We start from the raw sequence: 21,429 nt of genomic DNA, 5'->3' as shown, positions 1-21,429 counted from the left end.
TTTTGTTACGGTATCTGGTAACAGATACGACATAATACATCCTGCTCTCCACGACAAAGCCAGAGAGAACTGTTATATTAACTCTATGCAAGTCTTTGCCTATTCCCTTCCCTCCTGCACATTCTTATCCCAAGAGATGGATGCTTTTCTCCACTTAGATTGTGACACAAACTGAACAAAACAATTCTGATATTACATTAAAAGTGTACATGCAGCGATTACACCAGCATAATTGTATCAAGTAAGCCATTAAGCTGTCCCCGCAGAAACACATTTAAAGGCATTGCATGGTGTTTGGAGAGAGACGTGCAAAATATATTTCATTACAGTGTTACAAAAGCCAAAACACTTGGTATCCGCTTCTCTGTTGTTGACACCTCAACTTGCCTTTACAGCTGCTGGCACTAGTAATGCACTTGAGGATGACATTTACCCACTGCCTTGGTGTAAATCATTGTCAGAGTATTCATAACTCTGCACTACAGCATTGCTTCTACTGTAAACATAATTACATCGGTTATAGGGGATGCTTATGAGAGGAACAGCATTACTGGGAACAGTATTGATTTTTGGTCTGGTAACAGCTGATTCAGGTAACAGCTGAAGGCAAGTTGGTAATTTACAAGTTTTCATTTGTTCCTGTTGCATAAATGAATGGTAGCAGTGACATTCTGATCAGGGGAACCCAGCAGCAGTAATTACAAGAATATTTTGAACCAACTCTGACAAGAATTACTAAGATTCCAGCAAGAGTTGAGAGAAGAGAAAGGAATACAAGCAAAGGAAGATGGAGAAACAAAGAAATAAACTAATGACAGAAAAGGAGAAAAGTTTTCATTCCTAATCATTCCTCTATGAATTACTTTATTTTTAATTCAAGCCCTTTAAAATCATCAGTGTAAAAATTAAGTATATATTCTTTCCAAACATTCATTATTAAAACACAAAGGTAAAGTAAAGACCAAGAGGAGGTTGTTTTGAAAGGGTACAAAACTTCAGTTTCCAGTGCTGTCAGTCTGAATTCTTTCAGCTCACAGACTGCTTTCATAATTTATTTATTTTTAAACATCAATAAAGTTTAACAATTAAAACAGATCTTTATTTAAAATGAATGAATGAATGCAAGAGAAGTCACATTTGTATCCTCATAAGTTATTTGAGCAATTTGCAAGTGATCATCTCTTACCCCTAAATTTCAATGTTTTTGAAAAATAAACTGTAAAAACTATTTTAAAGATTGGGAAATCAAGAGATTAGAGAGGCTTAGCTGTGTCATGCAGAAATTCAGTAAGAAGCTGAAAACAGAAGCTAGGACCAGACTTCACTTCTGTACCTTCCTCATTGCCTTGCAAGCTTTAGTCATAATCACTTTCTTTGGCCATATTCTCTACAGGGGGAGACTTTCATTTTGTCACTTTCCACCAGGAAGGCTGATAGTCCTCCCCAGCTCTTTTGGAGGACAAAGAAATAGTCACACCAAAAAACTGCCAAAAAGCTCAAGACACATCTCGTCTTGAGTACATTATTCCAACAGAGAGGGAAACAAATCAGTAACAATTATTTAACTATAATTTTCATTTTGCTTAGTTTCACACAGTAAACATTTGAACTCAGAACTATTGCATCATCCTCTACCAATGATAAATACACAACACTTACTACAGGTGTATACTTAAACCATTCTTCATATTATTTTTAGGAAGATGTACTTCAAAGTATCTATGTTGGATTTCTAAAGCAACTGGCACTTAGGAGGCAGGCAGAATTCCACCAACCTTCAGCCAGATTCAGGCAGCTATGCACTGCTGCAAATCCCACTCAATGCCAGTCTGTGGCTTCAAGTACACATTAGTTTTAAAAATCTGGCCATTAGAATACTGCACTAGAACTCAGCAAAGCTTTAATTTTACAATGCCTGACATCCTGAAAGCACAATCCAGATGCTTTCAGGTATTAGTTGTGCCTAGGGACATTTAGGGGCCAGGCAAACCTCTCTCTTCATACACCAGACGGTCATCTGGTGCTCAGGCAGCCAATTCCCATCACCATCAGTGCAAGATAGCTATTTCTCATTACAATCAGAGCAAGACAGCTTGCTTATGCTCAGTGAGCCAGGGTCAGGGCCTGGCCCCCAAGCAGCTCTGGCAATCCTATGAGGCACCTGACTGCATAGGTGACTACACACTATGACAAAGTTGATCATGATTCATTTTTGCAAATGTGAACTTCTCTTAGAAGAATTAGAGCAATTTTTTTAAAAGTCTGGTTGAAAAGAATGCGCATAAATGCATGAAGAAATAAGCAGGAAGGCAGTGCTGGAAATTAAGCCATGAGACTATGAAGCACCATTCTCTCAGTAAGTAACATCTAGTAAAGAGATAATATCATTTCTTTAGATACACTGTTCATCACCTACTGGGCCAAAAGGGAAACAGAAGAACATGGAGGCTCAGGGGAAATCAGCAGTTAAAAAAAAAAAAAAAATTATTGCTTTTACCTTAAAAGCTCTGTTGAGCACCTCTTCCCCTCCTCTGCTTCCCAACAGGTTAACGATCACTTGTTTTCCATACTGCTCTTTCAGAAGCATCATATGCCTACAGCAAAAGTAACCATAATAGGTACTAAACAAAATCATGTTATGCTGCCTACTACGTTTTTCAAAATACAGAAGTGGAGATCACTGGTTGTTCCATCCAGCAGAAAGTTTCAGCCACAGCAGCTACAGAAATCTTCCTCAGTTTCCTTGCAATCAATTATTAAAGTACAAATGGTGAATGTATGCAATTAATGGACACAGTATTTTGTACTGAACTTAAAGAAAGCATCATCTTAGGAAACAGGCCCCAAATCTTTAATGTCACTGTTAGCTTTGATTTTGCCCTTTGTATGCTCCCACCTGTTGGCTGTCAGCCTAGGAACTACGTAGGGAAGACAAGAGAGGAAAACATATTACACTTGAACAGGAATTGCCCAGCATCTTGCAGGGCTGAGCCTACAAAGAGTCAGCAGCAGCAATAGGGCCTAGGACTCCAGCGCCAAGGCCAGAGGTGCACAAACACATGTCATAGGCGACAAGGTTCAAACATCTCTGAGCTACTATAACATCGAGACATTCACTCTCAACTTAATTAAATTAAGCAGGAAGGTTAGTAATCATAAGAACTGCCACACTAGATCAGACCAAAGGTCCTTTTAGCCAAGTGGCTTAGACCAGATTCTTCAAGAAAAACACAAAATAGGACAAGTATAAAGTGGTGCGGATTTTTTTTGCCATATATCCCCAGCCTCTCAAAGCCTGACATTTAGGGACTCTCAAGTCAAGAGCTTTTAGTCAGGTGCACAAGCACCCATTCTCCCATCAATAATTTTTTTTTTAAGTTGGCATGTGTGTGCTACAGGAGCTGTGCTGGTTCATCAAGAAACAATTAGGTCTTAAAGCCATCTTCTGTCACATACTAACAACACTGTAGCAGTACTTAAGAGGAAGCTGGACAGAAACTGACAAGAAAAATAAAATAAACACACAAATGAAAAGCTATTACATGCTGCAAAGCTACATGCAACAGCAAAGTGTCAGAAAAAGAACAAGCACACATCTTCTGGCATGCACCTTTAAATCCTATAACCAGAAATAAGCCACACAGAAAACCGTGGAAGGAGGGAAAAGAAAGAAGAAGTTATTAGCATGGAATTCAAGAAACATGGCTAAATATATTTTCTGGTGCTATTTATGTTCCTGTTTCTGCAACTAGTTCTCTGTACACCAACTCTTCCCATACATTTGCGCCCCTCTGATCCCAGCATCAAGATCCTACTTCTCCGCCAGTGTTGCTTCCTTCCAACAAAACTGCTGAAGCTCAGGTCACCTGCTTGAGTACTGTGTGCAGAGCTCCCAGAGGATTTGTCACGGAGAGGGGACGAAAACGATCCACTAACAAGATTACCATTCGCTTCTCACAGTGCTTTCTCAACACATTAACCTATCAGATGGGAAAATGTAACAGGCTAAATCCACTCTAACGCTCTCAGAAAAGCTGTAGCAGGTTGTTAAGTTTCAGTGTCTTTTTCCATATAAGCAGTCACTTATTCCTTGCCCATTTTCAAAGGGCCGACTTTTGCAGATCTGTAAGCAGGGCAATCCCTAACTTCATCTAACCTAAAGGCTTTACTGTGCACAAGGGAAAGAAGGAATAGTGCAAGTTGATCCTCATATTTATGTTTCTTACAGGAAAGCTATTCATCAGTTGTATCAGGGTCAGAAAGATTCTCCGAGCTGAATGGTATTACAAAGTTGCTCCTTGCTAAGGTATCCTCAATTTCTTGGGCGGCACAAGAGGATGCTGAATAAGTTGTTGTTTTCTTCTGTTGTGGTTTAACCCCAGCCAGCAACTAAGCAGCACGCAGCCACTCACTCACTTCCCCCCCACTCTGTGGAATGGGGGAGAGAATCGGGGGGAAAAAAAAAGTAAAAGTCACGGGTTGAGATAAGAACAGTTTAACAGGACAGAAAGGAAGAAAATAATCATAATTATAATAATAATAAAATTACAATAATAATAAAAGAATTGGAATATACAAAACAAGTGATGAACAATGCAATTGCTCACCACCCGCCGACCGATGCCCAGTTAGTTCCTGAGCAGCGATTCGCGCCCCCACCCAACTCCCCGCAGTTTATATACTAGGCATGACATCACATGGTATGGAATACCCTGCTGGCCAGTTTGGGTCAGCTATCCTGGCTGTGTCCCCTCCCAACATCTTGTGCCCCTCCAGCCTTCTTGCTGGCTGGGCATGAGAAGCTGAAAAATCCTTGACTTAGTCTAAACACTACTTAGCAACAACTGAAAACATCAGCGTGTTATCAGCATTCTTCTCATACTGAATCCAAAACATAACACTATACCAGCTACTAGGAAGAAAATTAACTCTATCCCAGACAAAACCAGGACATCATCTTACATAAATTATCTCTGCTGTAGAATGCTAACTTCTAAGATGGAGCTTCAGGGACACTGGCAGGGCAACTTATCATGGCATCAGGTGACCACAAGACTATGAGTCTCAAAGGCATTTGAATTCAGTAGGATTTAAGAGCTTTAAAAAGTTTGGAGAATATAGGCTAAGACCCTTCAGAGCAGCGACTGCTATGGTGCATAGTCCCTTTAGATTCTAATGCCTGTTTGAGGTCTTCAGTGCTGCAAAACTATTAACAGTCACTAATGTCATGTTTGCTAACAGTTGCAGTAAATGAAATCAAGGAATTTAGAGGCCTTACCCAAAATCAACATAAACTCTGATTTGCCAAAACCAAACCAAAACAGAAATTAATCACATGACCTGGCACTTACAAGTTGAAAACTTCCCACAGGCCAAATCCTTCATGTCCTTTTCAGGCAACGTTCCCACTGATGTCCATGGGAGTTTGCCCTTAAAGTTTGCCATTCAGAGGAATCAAGCTAACGTACGGCTTTTTTTACAGTTTCCAGCTGACAAGCAGAGTATTAATGGTTTAAAAAGGTTTACAAACCAGTCTTTGGGTAAAGTAGAAAAGCATCAGCATGACAGCATCATAGAACACTGATCATAGAGTAAGACACTGTTATTTCTATATAGCAGTAAAACAATGAGGAGAAAAACAAATCCAGATTGGAGAGGAAGCAGTGTTTACTTTTTAATTACCTAGGTTACAGTGGTAAAGAACACATTCTGTGTACCTTAAGTGTAAATTCACATTTGCTGGCTCACAAAGTGTTACACAGACACATACCACTCAGTATTTCTTAGCTTGTTTCTGTGAAAGCTAGGAGACCAAATTAATTCAACTACCATTGAAAACAAAAGGAAAATGCACAAAATAAGTAAATAAATAAATAAAGTAAACCCACTTAATCTGCAACACCTGTGGGATTGGCTACATTATTGGAGAGATGTTTCACATCTCTCAGGATTTACTAGGAAGGCATAAAGTTGTGGAATCTTGGTTAAACGCCAGGCTGCTATGTTATTGCAGAAGTGGAATGAAGCTTACCTGTCAAATGCAGGAGCATTAGCTTCCAGACCTCTGTTAAGCCTTAGACGATAAGAACCCACCTAAATAAAAATATTGGAAAGAGAAGAGAGAAATAACTTCTTAAATTGCTAGAGTCCTAAATCACTAGATGTCTCCCTTTTTCCTTCAGAGGAAAACATCCCTTTAACAGTACCAGACACCTCTAACAGACTTCACACACCCCCACACATAATATCCTTAAAACAAAAGCCACAGCTTTTATTAGACAACATTTACAAGTGAAAACACAATTATCATTAAGCAAAGGGATACCTACACATCTTTTTTTATGCCCAAACAAATCACAACCCTTCACCAGCTTCCTCTAGCAAATATCCCACACTGCCTCACACGAGTATGCCGTGTGCCCAGCATTCTTCCTGCCCTTTACTTGGCAGAAAAGGCTGCAGTTATGCCAGCTCCATGGGTTGTGTGTCCTGAGTTCTTTCATCTTTCATTATTTACAGAACTAAAAAGCATCAGAACAGTCCTTCTGAAAATATGAAAGATGAAATCCTGTGCCATCAATCTAATAGGACTTTTAATACAGATGTTAACAACAGTAGCCTCAAGCTCTTTTTGAATGCTAGCTACTGTTATTACAGTATGCAGAAGGCTTCTTTCCTCTCCAAAAATGACACTGCTAATTATTTATAGGATCATGCATTTTTTCCTGTACTTCACCATCTTCCTTTGTTTTTCATGAGGTTGTTTTATGCAATTCTTTCTAACACTGGTACCAGCACACTCACATCCAAGGGAAAGTTATGAGTATTCACCAACATAAATGAAAGCTGCATAATCTAATCCAGATCAGGCAAAAAACCAGACTGTGTCCCTACTAAAAGGTTGAAAATTCGGTTTAACTAGACATGCTACCCACTAGCCAAAAATACTTGGGGAAAAGCTTTATGGCTTCATAACATACAGAACCACAGTGCTGGATACAGCTACACCATGGGCAGGATGTGTGCACAACCACACAGGCAGACCTGCTTTATAAAAAGAAGCAAGTATTACACTGGATGGGGCTAACAGAGGGAACACAGATCCTTTAGTCATTTTCCTTTCACACTAAATGCAGTAGTTCTGAATGGTGCTAGGTTTAATGATAAAAAAGTATCAAGTAACTTTCACAGTATCTAGAAGAACAGTTATATTACGTATTCTCTCTACCAACATATATGCATATATGTGCATCTCATTCCAGTTGCTTATCCCTCTGTTAAGCAATTGCAGAGAGTGCTAGGATGATTCTTATTTGAGCTTGTAACTGTATATAAACTCTAAGTCACAGACCATATGTAACCCACTAGGCTTGATGCAATAATCTCCTGATGAAACCCTACATCTCTGCCTTGCAAAAGATCAGATTAGATCATCATCACCCTTTTGACTGAAATCTAGCAAACACACCATCCAGGCATTATACTTTGTTTCAAGGTAATGTGCTCCTATAGAGCTCCTGGTATCCCTAGATACTCCAATTTTATTGTGGAGGTCAATATCATCAAGCCAACCAGGCATTTCATAGGGAAAGGTTATTCCAAATCAAATTGAAAATGTTATAAAGATATTGCTGTAAGCTTCAGTTTAGGACATTAGGATACAGCCCTTACAAATAGTTCCCTGTAGAGGCACACAAACACATGAAAATGTTAAACTTAAATTAACTATAGCCATTTGCCTGGTTTAGTTCTGTTTATCTAAACATGCAAAATTTCCTACAAGGTAAATCTAAAATGAAAGAGCTCGGCATTTTCACAGAATGAGCTTTGCAGCTCATTTAAAATAACAATTAAATTTTATGTAACTTCTAAACTATAAGTAGCAAGAGAGATAAGTAAGGCAGGCTTTTCAATTGTTTGTTTACCTGAAGCCCCGGTTGCTCCCAAAACAGTGGAACAGAACCTCTGATCTGCACAAAGGAAGAGACGTCATCATCCAAGTAAATTGTCTGCAAAAAATAAAATAAAGGGAGGGATTTCTGCAGTTAGAGCTATCAGTCTGTGACCCCTTCATCAGGTGACAGTTTAAGACACTGAACTCAAAGGGTAAAAAAAGTAAACCATGTATCTCACTGTATCTGCTTACTGCTCAGTCACTTTTCCATAGTCTCACAGGCAGTGGAACAAAGCACAATGTATTTGCTTTCATGTCATCACAGCAGATTCAATTCACTACTCACCAGAAATAAAAGAAAATTTAAAACACCACCACTGGCAAAAAGGAAGGAATCTCATCCACAATGAAGATGGATTTGATCTACTGGTGGAGACACTCAGGAAGACCAGCCATATACTCTCCCTCTGTCTCTCGCAAAATTTAACGGTGCAAAATGTCATTGCTCCTTGCGACCAATGATGGGTAATGTCAGGTGTGGGATAAGCTTATCTCTTGCTTTATTTACTATTTCTTATTTCACTGCATGTTGTGCCTTGTCAGGGTGTCAAAATAAATCTCAGTGAAACCAGCAGCTTTGCCACTCCCATTCTGAGATACAGTGAACAGCATGTGATCTACTTCTTTTCCAGCAGGCTTACAGTGAGAGGCTCCAAACTCCCCATTTCCTTCCCTAATCAGACCTCAAACTCTCCCTCAGTATTTTTTCTTATGATCACTGCTAACAAGCTGATTTTTAGTCAAATCTACGCAAAGTAAAAAGGCTGATTTCCCCCTTTGCCTTCCCCGTCCACCAGCCCCCAAACAAAGCATTACATTATATGTTAACTTAGCACAAAAGGTACTATCTTCAGATTCGGTATGACCACAGAGCAACTGTGCAAAGCCCGGCTCATTCCCCTGGCCTATACTTAGCAGTGGAATCCTGGCTGTTTTCCATGGGGGATACATGATACACATCGCTGTTATCTCATGCATGACAATGAGTCTTCTGCAGCCCTGTGGAGGAATGGCATCGAGGTCATCCAGGTAACTGCTTCTCTAACCACATCATATAATTTAGCACAACTGCTGCCAGCTGGCTAGTAGTTCCCAAAATGGAAAAGAACATGAAAATGGGTTACTCCACAGCTTTAATGTGGTTTGTGCTTTTGCATTTGCCACTAGATGTGCTGGCTGGGGGGCTCAGGGGAAGTGCCTCCATTTACCTTGACCTCTCATCTTTATAATCACCACCAATGTACAATTTTTAGAGCTACACGTGTGAAAAGAAGTATAGCTACACCAGAGAGGTGGGTATTTAAATATTCTGTCACCAGTTTTCTCTAACTAACCTTTACAATATTTTTGCAGAGCACTTACAACTATCCTCATTTCACTAAGATGAAAGATTTAAGTGGCTTTGTCAGGGACACAATGTCAGTGTTAGAATGATGGCTAGCACAGATGTAGTGCAAAACTGCATGTTTCTGTGTTTTTAGCTTCACACCAAAGAATTAAGAACCCTTCTCTGTTGCATCGCATCCTAGTGCAACCCCCTGCAAGAGAGGTTGTTGCTCAGAGAAGCTTTCTTGTGAGGCCTGCCTCACAGTTTGAGTAACACGGCTCTAAAACACACTCTCCCACTGAAGTTTTCTAAACATTGCAGGTACCTGAGTGCAGGAGCTAATTACCATGGAAACACACTGGTGCACCTTTTCTTTGTGCGTCTGTGCTCAGGTGAGTTCATCCTGCAGTTGGACTACAGGAGGGGTGAGCCGCCCACCTTCTTCCTCTTTATCACATCCTCCCTGAGACAGGTCATACCAAGATCAGTCAGTGACTTCTAAACACTGAATCATCTTTTCACTCACAGTCATGGACCCAAAGGAGCTAATTCTAAGGTAAAGCAGATTTGCGTAGCTCCAGTGACAGCCCCAGCATTATCCTGACTCATAGTAAATGAGGATCAGGTCCTGAATCAACACAAGAGAGAGTCAGGACTGGCTCACTTCAAAATTTGACAACAATCATCACCTTAGCAATGAATGAGTTGAAATGAAACATCTAATGATAACGAATACAGACAAAGCTTTATATGAAGTACAGTTTGGCCGCTCAAACACCTTGCTACAGAGGATCAGTTTTCTTTACAATCTTCTGGAACATTCCTGTTTCCATAACTAATGGAAAAATCAATAGCTCAAGTTATCTCTTTAGCCAGCTCTTTTAGAAGTCCCAGCTGCAAATTCTCTAGACCCACTGACTAAAAGATAATAATAATAATAATTTTAATACCTGCAGTTTAACATCTTCCTGAGCTACAGTTTAAATGGAAAGTATTTCATCAGTTACAGACCATGAATATATAACCTGCCTTCTTTATGCCAAATACTGAAGAAAAATACTGACCAAACATTTCTGCCTTCCTGCATTAACAAATGCTCATATTTCCACTTATTAGTGATTCAACATTGTAAGAGTTAACAGATGTTTATTACTACTATCACTTACATTTTCTGTTCACTGGTTTTCACCCATTACATCTTCTAATTATTTTCTACTCTATTAAGCTGTCCGTTTGGAGAACTGAACAACAACAAAAATTCAAACTGTTTGGGGATCATTCCTGTGACTAAACAGGATGCCTACACCCTGATGTGATAGGCTGAGGGGGTCCTCTGTCAGGATGAGGTCTAATACAGAACTCCCCTATGATGATAGGGCATTTAAAAGAAACTGACATTTTTATGCACATTGCCATGTAGCTTTTAGAAATTCAGGTTTTTGAACTGGGAGCACGGCATCTCCAACATAGTAATTCACAAGAAAGTTCTCAACATTAGCACTTTTTTTTTCTTTTTTACTTACAGGGCTCATTATTCTGTTTTCTGGAGCAATTCTGTGGTCTTTCACAATCCTCTCACCTCATTCTTGTGACCCAGATGAATCCAAAATTATTTTCTTCCAAGCTGCCAGTGAGTTGGAAAAAGACCTAGGATTTTTTAATGAGTGGGAGAATAACACCCTTTTCTGCCAGTCATTCCTTCCTAAACAGACTGTAACCATTTCATTAATCATTACAACTGTGCAAATCTTCCCTGAATTTCAGCAATACCCACTATCCTTCATTCACCACTCCAAGGAACATGACCCCTGATCTTGACATTGCCTTCTACTATGTATGCCCCTTGACCTTATAATAATAGTGGCAACAGCCTTCCTACCAGCAGACTTGTTAAGCAAGCAGGTTGAAAGACCAAGACTAAGATGACTTTCCAGTTCAAGAATGGACATAATCTTAACACCCATATACACTATAAGAAACTCCATTTGTTAAAATCTTAAATAAGCACTGATAATATATCCAGGTTAAAATTACACTCATAAATAAAAGATTCCAACTTTGTTGCTTATGCAATTCCAGCATTTGTGCATGGGTAAGTACAGAACTTCTTTTCTCATATTCTTCCAAGCCTTGATCATTTTTTGTTCACAATGTCATGTTCTCTATAAGCGCACATCTGTCCTACTTTTTTGTCGTTCTAGTTTTGACTTTATTACCCTGTCCTCTAGCAAATCCATTTCTCTTATTCTAAGGCACTACACAAAAGATGAACAGTTCTTTAAGAAAAGAATCTTAAAGAAAAATAAACAGCACTTTATTTCCAGAATTTTCCTGTCCTCTGTTTTCTTTAACTCGTGGACAAGAAAAACATCCAAGAAGATCACACCCGTTTTCCTCTAGAAGTTCAACAACAATCAGTTACATTTTGGACAACACTTCATAATTAGGGTTGATACATACCACTAAATTTGTGTCTATGGGCTTCATAAAACTATTGTGGAGTCTTCTGTTTTGTCTTAGATCCAAAATGACAGCCAGTTGTTGCCTACTTGTCCCAGGGAGAATGTTCATTCCTATCAAATCCTCAAAACACTTGAGGACTACTTCATTAATTTCAAAGGGTCTGGGCCATAGAACAATCCAATCCAGTTAGCTGGATGGATTTTCAGATGTTTCCTGCAGTTTCCCATCAGACAACATAATAGCAACTAGACACCTAATCCATGTGGAGGACCTCTTTGCCTTGATAATAAATTGCTTGTCCTCTGACCTCTGGTGTTAGAATTTGCCATGTTTTTCTTTCAACTTCTGTTGTCTTGGACTCTTTTTTTGGTCTCTTTCTCCAAGTCCAGGATCAAGGGTGATAGCACTGACAGTTCAAGAGGATGTTTCTCAATCTTTCTCTTCTGATGCATAGGGCCAGACCTTGCCCCTGTGATCCAAGGACCTTTCCTGGTAACACAAGCTTCATGCACAGATACCGCTAGTAAGCTTCTGAGCAAGAAGCAAACATCTACATCAACCAGCTGGTGTTCTAATCCCAGTGTGCTGTGCCCATTCATCGCTTGGAATAATTTATTCATTAATCTCCATCACTCAGCTTCCTTAGAAGGAAATAATTATCCAGTCACAACTTCAAACAGCAAAATTCATTACAGACTCAAGGGGCACACAGAGACACAGTCCGTGATGAAATGGATACTCACATGGCTTGTTCTGGGATCCCCAGCTCTGCCACACAACCCATAAAGAGCATGGATAACAGATGGCCTAAACATACCTCTCTGTGAGTCCCTTTAACTCAGACCATAGGATCCAAGGATATACTTGCCAAAATAATCCTCTTTGCCCCTCCTGGGGCCATACTAAAACTTGATCCAGAAAATAAATTAACCACATGATTGCATCCATTCTTCTCCTGGAGAGCTATCCAATATGGTCTAGAAGTTATTGTGAAATAGGGATCATTTTTCTTAATCCATGCCCGACATTTTTTTCTTAAAATGGAAGAATGGGAAAGTTAATCCAAATTCATGGCATTTCCTTTTAATGTCTTGTCAGGGTTTCCATTTTCTTTATTGAACAGTTCCATGACGGGGAAAACAACTGAAACCATTCATTTATCTTTGGTAAATTAGAGTTGTTCCCCGTAAGTCACATATTAAGATATTAAGAGTTTAGCATGACTCTTTGGAGGATAACCGGGGGAGGAGCTGAAACGTAAACAGTGACAGGCACACAAACTAAATGAAGAAAAGCACACTTGTTTCTCAAAGCTATCAGCAGAAAAGAATTGAAAGAATGCAATACAGTCTCAACTTTAAGGAATTACTAGGGGAGGAAGAAAGGGTGAAGGGAAACATTTAAGCTATCATGGGGAAACAGAGACTGATTTTAAAACTACTTGAGGATTAACTGCAACACTGCAAGTAGAAAGGGCTACCATCCCATTACAAAATACTGGCAGCACATCTGGAAGTACATGTTACAGGGATTTCAAAAAAGCCCTCTTTTCTCTGCCCTTCATATTTTGTTTTTCCCACCATTTTTTCTTTCTTCTTTTTTCTTTGTAAAGATGCAAGCCAAATGATCAAATATCTGAAATATCTACTAGTAGCTTTTTTGTTTTGAAAAGCAAAAGTGAAGTGAGATATTTAACTTTTCCCCCCTTCTCAAACACTGTGAGTCACAGCAGTTAAGTGAGCCCACAAAAAATGACTCATTGCAGAGCTAAAATGCCACAAGGCTAACTCAGTGGGAGACAAAAGCATACCATCTATGCATAAAAGAGCTGCTTGGAGATAAGACTAATTGTTTCTTCCTCTTCTAAAACCAGAAAAACGTTAGAAGTAATTCCTACAAAGGGGGAAAAAGTCAGAATGGCTTTTCAGAATCCTAGGGTGCTATTTATCCACGAAAGCACACAGCCAGCATGCCATTATACTGTACAGGCTGCAGCAAATGGAAACAAAATGTTATTCAGCCAAGATATTACCTCACAGGCGATTAGTCAGTAGTCTACTATGAAAGTAGGAGAGAGTTTATTCTAGGACTCTTCCTTCCTAATGGTAAGCGGATGCCAGCTTCAGCTGGATCTCAGGCATCCCAGTGGTTAGCCCAACTCTGCTTTCTTAGGACACGCAGCTTGGTGCAACTACTGTTTATCACCATTAGCAACAGCAACCTTCTTTTCTCCTTTAAAAACAAAAACCAAACAAAAACACATGATCCTTTAAAACTGCAAACCCTTGTTATAATTTTCAACCTACTCAAGCCTTTCACCCTATAACCATTTCACTCTTGCGCTTTTGCTTACCCAATTGCAAAACACTCAAAAGCCTTCAGTCCTCCCACTTCATGGCAGCCCCTTGCTGAATGGGAACAAAGCACAGCAGTTCCGGTGAAGAGCCTAACCCAGCCCCAGCTAAGGGAAGCATGAGCAACCAAGTACTGTTTTGCCACTCACCAGGAGCCAATCCTCAGGTTTTCTGCTGGGATGCAAAGGCCATCTTATTTTTCATGCTAATCATTTGCAACATAATGTACTCCAGGAATATAATTAAATGGAATGAGTTAGTTCTGACCCAACTAGCGAGCCGGATAGCAGAAGTATTTCCCATAGACAACTGCTGAGTGCAGTGCCGCAAATGTGAAACTGATCTGAAAGCAAGCTGACAATCCTTTCTAACATTTTCTTTCCTCTGCATTTCAGCAAGAGAACATTCTTCAAATCCTGAGTAATGTAGTTTGCACTAATGCTCATGAGAAGGCACTCAACTAAAATAGTAGACTGTACCAAGTTATTACTTAAAATGGCCTATGACTCTTCTTCTGTTCCCAAGTTCCAGAGGAAAATTCCACTTTTTGGTGAGCAGACCTATCTGCATCTCCCAATGCACTGACAGACCTTCCAGAAAGATATAGATGCTGCAGGACTTACAGTTGCTTTGGAGCAGAGGCACAAAAGAGAATTATTAGCAGAGAATTCAGAGGCTGACTTTAGAGACCCAAGCACTGCAGGGGAAAAGTTTGGCATCCAACAAGCAGAATTTGTGGAAGCCTGAACACTAAGTGGAAAGCTGCCAGGCCAGCCTACTGAAAATGCAAGCAAACCAGGAAAAGGAAGGACATGAGCAAAAAGCCACCCACATCTCCGATGAGAACTCTGACCACTGGGCAGAAGGTCACACATGTAACATCATGCATGCTTTGAGCATGTCTTGGGGATCAAACCTCACCAGCAGACTGCAGAATAGCAGTCTGCAACTCCTCCAGGTGTTCTGCGGAGCAACACAGCACTGTCGTGTCTAAGGTAGCTCTACATGTGTCCTTAGACAGAACCAGGTGAAGAGGTTAAAGCTGCACCATCGAGGCAACATCTTAAGGAAATTTTGAAAGTACCCAAACACTGCTGGATTTTGGACAAACAGGTGCCTGAAGGCATACCTGCCTCATGCAGTGGGATAACGGAAAGGGCAGCACTGAGCGTGAGCTGCTACACTCACGCAGTGCCACGAGGAAATACTAGTGCTAAAGTATGGGCACTTTTGAGGGGGGATGCCACCCTCAGCAGTCAGGCACAGTCCTACAGCGACACAGCTATAACTCCTCTGGAACAAGTAATGACACAGCTAGCTTAAATGTCTCTATGCTATACTCACTGTGTCACATAGAGATGTCTCACCAGCCTCCCCTTACGAGCATCATATAAGCAATCTACTTGCATTGTATGTGCACCTACATATATAGACACATACATACACATATAAAAAACAATCAACGCTACATACACAGTTTTGTAGATCTGCCCAGAAGACACTGAAAACAACCAAATTTTAGGAGCAGATCCTTGTCCTTTGTTGAAAACTACTACCAGCCATTTATCTATTCTGCTTATAGAGACATTTCTGTATGATGGTTCTGACTGCTAGTAATTACTACTTCTATTCAAAAAGGAAAAGGTGATTAGACTTGAATAAGAAAGCACTCATGTCAGCTGGCACAGAAGATTTCAGATTCTTCAGGATCCACTGCTCTTTGTTCACTTTCAAGGTAGTAAGCTAAACCATGTGTAATAAAAGCAACTGACTCTGTTATTGTGTTTGGCTGTGTCAATCAAGGGAGCCTGCTGAATGCATTTCACCCATACAGTTTGTCTCAGCATCAGCTGGAAATAAGGTTTTTACCATCTATTTATAAAAACTGTGTCATACCACCTCTCACTGGAGAGAATCCCCCACAATGCAAAGGGGAATATAAAGCAAGGTCTCTTCCAAAATGACTTGCACTGGAATTTGCCTGACTCTGAGATGATGTTGTTTTTTCTCCAATTTCTTTACTAGCCAAAGATGATTTGACTCCTAGCGAACACAGCTCCTTTGCTGGGCAGCTTATATATATCTATAAACTAGCATAATATATTTGACCGCAGAGAGTTCTTCACCATAGCACAGCATACGCTACCTACCTTCTATAAACGTTGTCCTCACTTGTCTGCAAAAGTCTTGTGAGGCAGGAAGTTAATAATCACCCTCATTTTATAGCTGAAAAACTTACTGTACAAAGAAGTGATGGCTTCAATCCAATAAGGCAGACAGGAGACATTAATATTTATGATCATAAAATTTTATATGATTCTAAGTGACTTCCTTAGAGCCAAAAGCAAATCTCAGGTCTAGTCTTTGCTGAAAATCACCCCCAACATCCCTAACGAAATTCTTTTACATGAGCATAGAAATAGTTATGCCACTGTACTGCAAGAGACTTTCAATGGCTAGCCCAGCAAACCTGGCGGTATGGACTAACAGAGATACTTAAAATGAATGAAAGAGAATTGAAGTGTAGAGACCACAACTTTATAAAAAAGTCTTTCAAACTAGTTCTCCAACACTCTATAGCACGGGCAACATGATGAATTTTAGAAAAAATGTACTTTAAAATGTTTGCAGAATGTATAAATGTATGACATTTATTCTGGAACATTTCAAAACATTCTTTTGGTTAATATGCGGGCCTCATGACTGATGATTCTAAGTAAGTTCCATGCAATTGAGAAACTTACCGTTACACGTGTTGGATTTCGCATGAATTAACACATAGAGGTCTCTGAGTGGTTTAAAAACCCATGTCTATATTTCACTACAATATCATATGGCCAGACTTTCACATTGAGGAGAAAAAATCAGAAGTATTTGTGAAAATTTTGTGCATGGAAAAGTCAGAAACACAGAAAAAGAACAGATCACAAAGAAATGCTTAACGGGCAACAACAAATACATCTGTTATGCAATAATAGTTAAAATATTCTTGAAAAAAACACTTGCTCAAGTCCTTTAATTCTTGTTGGAAATTCTGCCCCTATTAAACTTGAGTGGACTGAATTATTCAAAGCTATTGGATACATCTGCTTACCTGCTCTGTCTCAACGAAGTTAGACACATGTCCATCATCATTGACCCCTCGAATGTGAAACCAGACACCAGCTTGCTCACAGCTGATGCGAGAGATGAGGCAGGCTTTCGCCTTCTTGTGGGAAGCATAAACAGTGCGAATGTCCACTACACCACAGATCACTTTCAGCAACCAGTCAGAGCAGTTCACCTGGTAGTGTTTGAAGGGCACATGCAATAGTTGGTTCCTGAAATGTTCAACAACATACAGATACATTACTGAATAAAATAAGACAGACAGGCATGGGTGCCACCCCACAACAATCACTAATTTAAGCAATTAATGTTTTGTGATCCCTTTTCTGATGTACCTTTATTTTATCCAAAACCAGGAAATATCAGGAAGAAATCCTTGTGAACTACTACAGTGAACAGAACATGACAAATTTTAATAGCACAGCTACCAACAAGGTGCTTTCCTTATATCTTGTACCTCTGTCTTATAAATTCAGATACAAATGTCACCTCTTTCAGCTCCAGAAATACATTTATATTTAGCAGTCATTTTCATAAATTACAGTGCTGTCAAGCTAATTACTTTTTGAACAGTACCACCCGGCCCTTAGCATACACTACAGGATGAAGAGCCATTTTAAAATCTACCAGGATTTTCAGGAAAATTTTTCCAAGCAGGAACTGAACCCATAAGTCAATGGAGATATTGCAAAAAGTGCTACTAAAATTAAGAGGAATGTCTGTTTTAACTTTCAATTTATTTTAAGATCAACAACCCAAGAAACCTGTCATGCCTGGTTAACAGTGATGCTAGTCTCTTCTGTTATGATGGCTTTCCTCATTTCATTTTTCAAAATGTGCCTGTAGTCACAGATGAGGGCCAAGAAAATCCCTTTTATGATCATTTATTGCTCAGCAGCAGATCCATATAACATTTACTACATCTAGCGAAACCCTTGAAAAATTGTTCTTCCAGAGTACAACATTTCTCTGAAAAAGGTGCAAGTCATTCTTACATTTTTAAACTAAATATGTAACTGAAAAAGTAGCTCTAGAACAATTTTTGGTAGCTCTTCCACCTCCTTCTCCTAGCTCTACTCACAGAGGAAGTCTGGACTCAGACAAATTCCAGTAGAATTTTTGTGTTGTTGCAGTTCATTTAACAGGCAGTTTGTGTTGCCTATAACTAAGGTTTTCTGATACTTTTCATCACGTAACTATTTATCCCATTGCTTACTTTTCTCAAGAATCTATTTTTAGTCTGAAATTTCCCATATCACACAGTTGCCTCAAGATAAATTTTCTTTGGAACATCTTTTTGTCCTAAATGTGATGATGTTGCCATTCATCTGTGTTCTACAACATATAGGAGAATGGAAACTCCTCAAGGGCTACTTCTAGGTTAGCCAGAAGCAGCAAAGAAGGAAAGTTCAAATATTTATCTTCCAAGAAGAAAAGTTTCAAAAGGCAGTACAGGTAAAAAGAGTTGCTTTAAAGGTTTTTTCTTTATTAAGGGATACTGCCACCTTAGGAGTTTCATCACCGGAACACAGCTCATTTGTGCCATGTGTCTGACTTGACATGCTTGGTAAGCTTTTTGAGAGGGATGCGTAATTAGCACAGTTGCAAGCAAGTTTTAGATATCTGTCTTCCGAGTTAAACTCAAAATACTAGATCTTAACAGTCAAAATCGCACCATATCTGGAAAGATTATTTAGCCTGAATGAACTGCTCTCTCATGTTTATTTACCATCCATTATGAACTTTTTTGCTTATTTAATATTCACCTCCTTTGGGCCACAAGACTTATCACACATTCTAGCAGCACACCCACATTTAACTCTGCCAGTTATTCTCCACCTACATCATATAACCCTTGTTTATTTCCAGTACAGCTATGCTTCCTGCATAACTATCTTTTTGTTTAAAAAGAAAAAAATGAGGTTATAGGAATTCAAGCATTCTGCCAGAACTTGTAAAGCAAACAAACTGAATTACATCAGTGGTGAACCTACCACCTAGGGAAGACAAAACCCAGCATTATGTGTTTTCCTTTCCATTCAACTAATACTTACCACAACAAGAAAAAATTTTTCTTTGCTTTATAAGCGCAAGAAAGTAAGAAGTAGAGAGCAGTGTATCACAGGAGTTTATTTCTGTGTAACATACGTTTACACTGAGCTGTAAGCATATTAATATTGATGTTTTCATCATAAAAACTGGGGCATATTATTGAAACATTAAACTACAGACTTTAAACACATACATTTTTAAGAAATAGAAGATTCTTCAGCACAGATGATGGAATTTATGAGCAGTTCAAGTGCAGGTTTCTATTAGATCAAGTGCAGGTTTCTATTAGATAACTCTTAAAGCAAATTATTAAAAAGCACTGCAGGGGAAACTATTCATGACACAGAGACGTGTTTCTATAGTGTGAACAATACGTCTTGTGTTTCCTTCTTAAAAACACAAAATGTCATTATTGGAATTGCATTTCACTATCAGATTAATTTTAATTAAACAGAAGTTATTTGTTTGACCCAGGTTTACCATGAATTCACTAAGGCCACACACCCTGTAAAACTAGAGGACAATGAAATGAAATGAAAGGAGGTGCACCTGAAATGCATATGTTCATTTCCCTCTGAGAATCTTTGACCAGTAAGATACAGGTGGGGATGACAGAAGACTTTGGTATAACGAGCAGTACTAACCAGAAGAATGAGTTACCAGATTCATAGTGGTTATCACCCTGCTTCTGAGCTCGCACAGTCAGGTCAAAGTTTGAGCCTGCATTAGGCCAGGAGAAATAGAACATCCCAGAGTTCAGTATTTTCTTCAAGGCAGTAATGCGCTCCTCTTCCTTGGTTTCTTCCTGGAGAGGACAGAAATCTGTTGCAGTAATTTTGTAAACTTCAGCGTCCAAGATTTTTCCCACTGACGTACAGCCTGTCACCAGGACCAGAAAGTGCAGCCGAGTGTTACCTAGAAGGTGATAGATAGTTACAAAAGGGTTACAGGTGGACACAGGCTATGCCGTTTCACAGCAGTCCTGTCATATGCAATGCTGACAGGGCTCCAGCAGAGGCCAGTATCTTTGCTTCAGAAGAAAAATACAAACGACAAGCACACTATGTTCGTTTACATTTCTGAATTCCTTTTGACTGCAGGTGAGTGCAATTGCATAATATTCCACAATACTTGTAAATTCCCATCCTTTGCTGCATTTGAGTGTGGTTTTCCCACTTACTTTATCAAGTGCAATGAGCTTGGTGTTGGGACACTACTGAAAAAATCAAATTTCACCACTCTAACATACAGCTTTCATTGGATTTGATTGAAGGGAAAGGTAAAAGACTAGTCTTTTATGAGATAAAGTGTATTCCTCACCATGGATTTTTCAGCTGACTTCTGAATTTTAAAGATATGAAGCATTGAGATTTCTTACTGGCTTCAGCTGAAGCTGGGTGTGGTCAGCCATTCAGAAACTTTCGGTATTACCAATTCTTGAGATTTTGCTTTTCATGTCACAAAAGAGTGTACATGATTAGATGACAACCTCAGTTATGACTAAAAGAATTCCAGCTCTCATGGCTGTGAAGCAAAGTGTGCAATCATGAAGCAGCTGAACTTCAGGGCCTCCAAACTAAAAGATAAATTTTGAAGCTTGAGAACACCACTGTAATCAGATCTTGCGTACACAGCAGGATTTCAGCCTCTGCTCTTTCTCTCTGAAATGATAAACTAATCAAGAAACAGTAGAACAATTGTTCTGAAAACACTGCTTTTGCTAGGAAGAAACTGTTTGATTCACTTAAATTGCCCTCTAATGGAGACAATGTCATCCTATTCACTCCAGTTAGTAAGAAAAGGTGGAAATGAGCCAACATTTATTGCTCTAGCATAGCAGAAACAACAGCTGACCTGCCAAGACCATCTAATTAGCTAAGGGTACAGTGACAATCTGAGACAGCATGGCTTCAGACAGCAAAAGGGAACACTTTGTAGAATTGCTCTTCAACCCTCCACGGTGGCCCGCTGTGCGAAAATGCAGACCAACTCTCACACAACAACTAGTTTTTTTCTGAAACACCAGCAGGGGTGTCCTTGCTTCCAGATCACAGGCTGGCTACAGAAACTTGAGTTAGGGGTAGTTTTCAGCAGGGCCAGAATATTTGCGTAGGCACATGGGACTGGAATGGCAGGACAAGGTGGGGGATTAGATCTTATTCATTCTGTTC

The 21,429-nt window shown here is 39.5% G+C and overlaps 1 protein-coding gene across 5 annotated transcripts in view; it reads right to left on the bottom strand.

Moving 5' to 3' along the window:
* SYNJ2 (synaptojanin 2) overlaps positions 1-21,429 on the bottom strand; it is a 69,261-nt gene that overhangs the window by 30,017 nt on the left and 17,815 nt on the right. The window contains exons 3-7 of one of the 5 annotated variants that reach the window (XM_069787097.1): positions 19,903-20,173; positions 17,193-17,418; positions 7,926-8,009; positions 6,032-6,093; positions 2,498-2,594 (exon numbers count right to left, since the gene is read on the bottom strand). In XM_069787097.1, coding sequence (XP_069643198.1) covers positions 2,498-2,594; positions 6,032-6,093; positions 7,926-8,009; positions 17,193-17,418; positions 19,903-20,173 — 740 coding nt within the window. Of the gene's footprint in view, positions 1-2,497; positions 2,595-6,031; positions 6,094-7,925; positions 8,010-10,804; positions 11,417-14,247; positions 14,477-17,192; positions 17,419-19,902; positions 20,174-21,429 lie in introns of those variants that run through there. The other 4 variants (XM_069787098.1, XM_069787100.1, XM_069787101.1 and 1 more) reach the window with 4 other exon arrangements.

This window comes from Haliaeetus albicilla, chromosome 7 (assembly GCF_947461875.1).
Source record: "Haliaeetus albicilla chromosome 7, bHalAlb1.1, whole genome shotgun sequence".
In the NCBI taxonomy this organism is placed as follows: domain Eukaryota; kingdom Metazoa; phylum Chordata; class Aves; order Accipitriformes; family Accipitridae; genus Haliaeetus; species Haliaeetus albicilla.
Note: the sequence above shows the minus strand (reverse complement) of the source record. Positions and strands in the feature narration are given on the sequence as shown.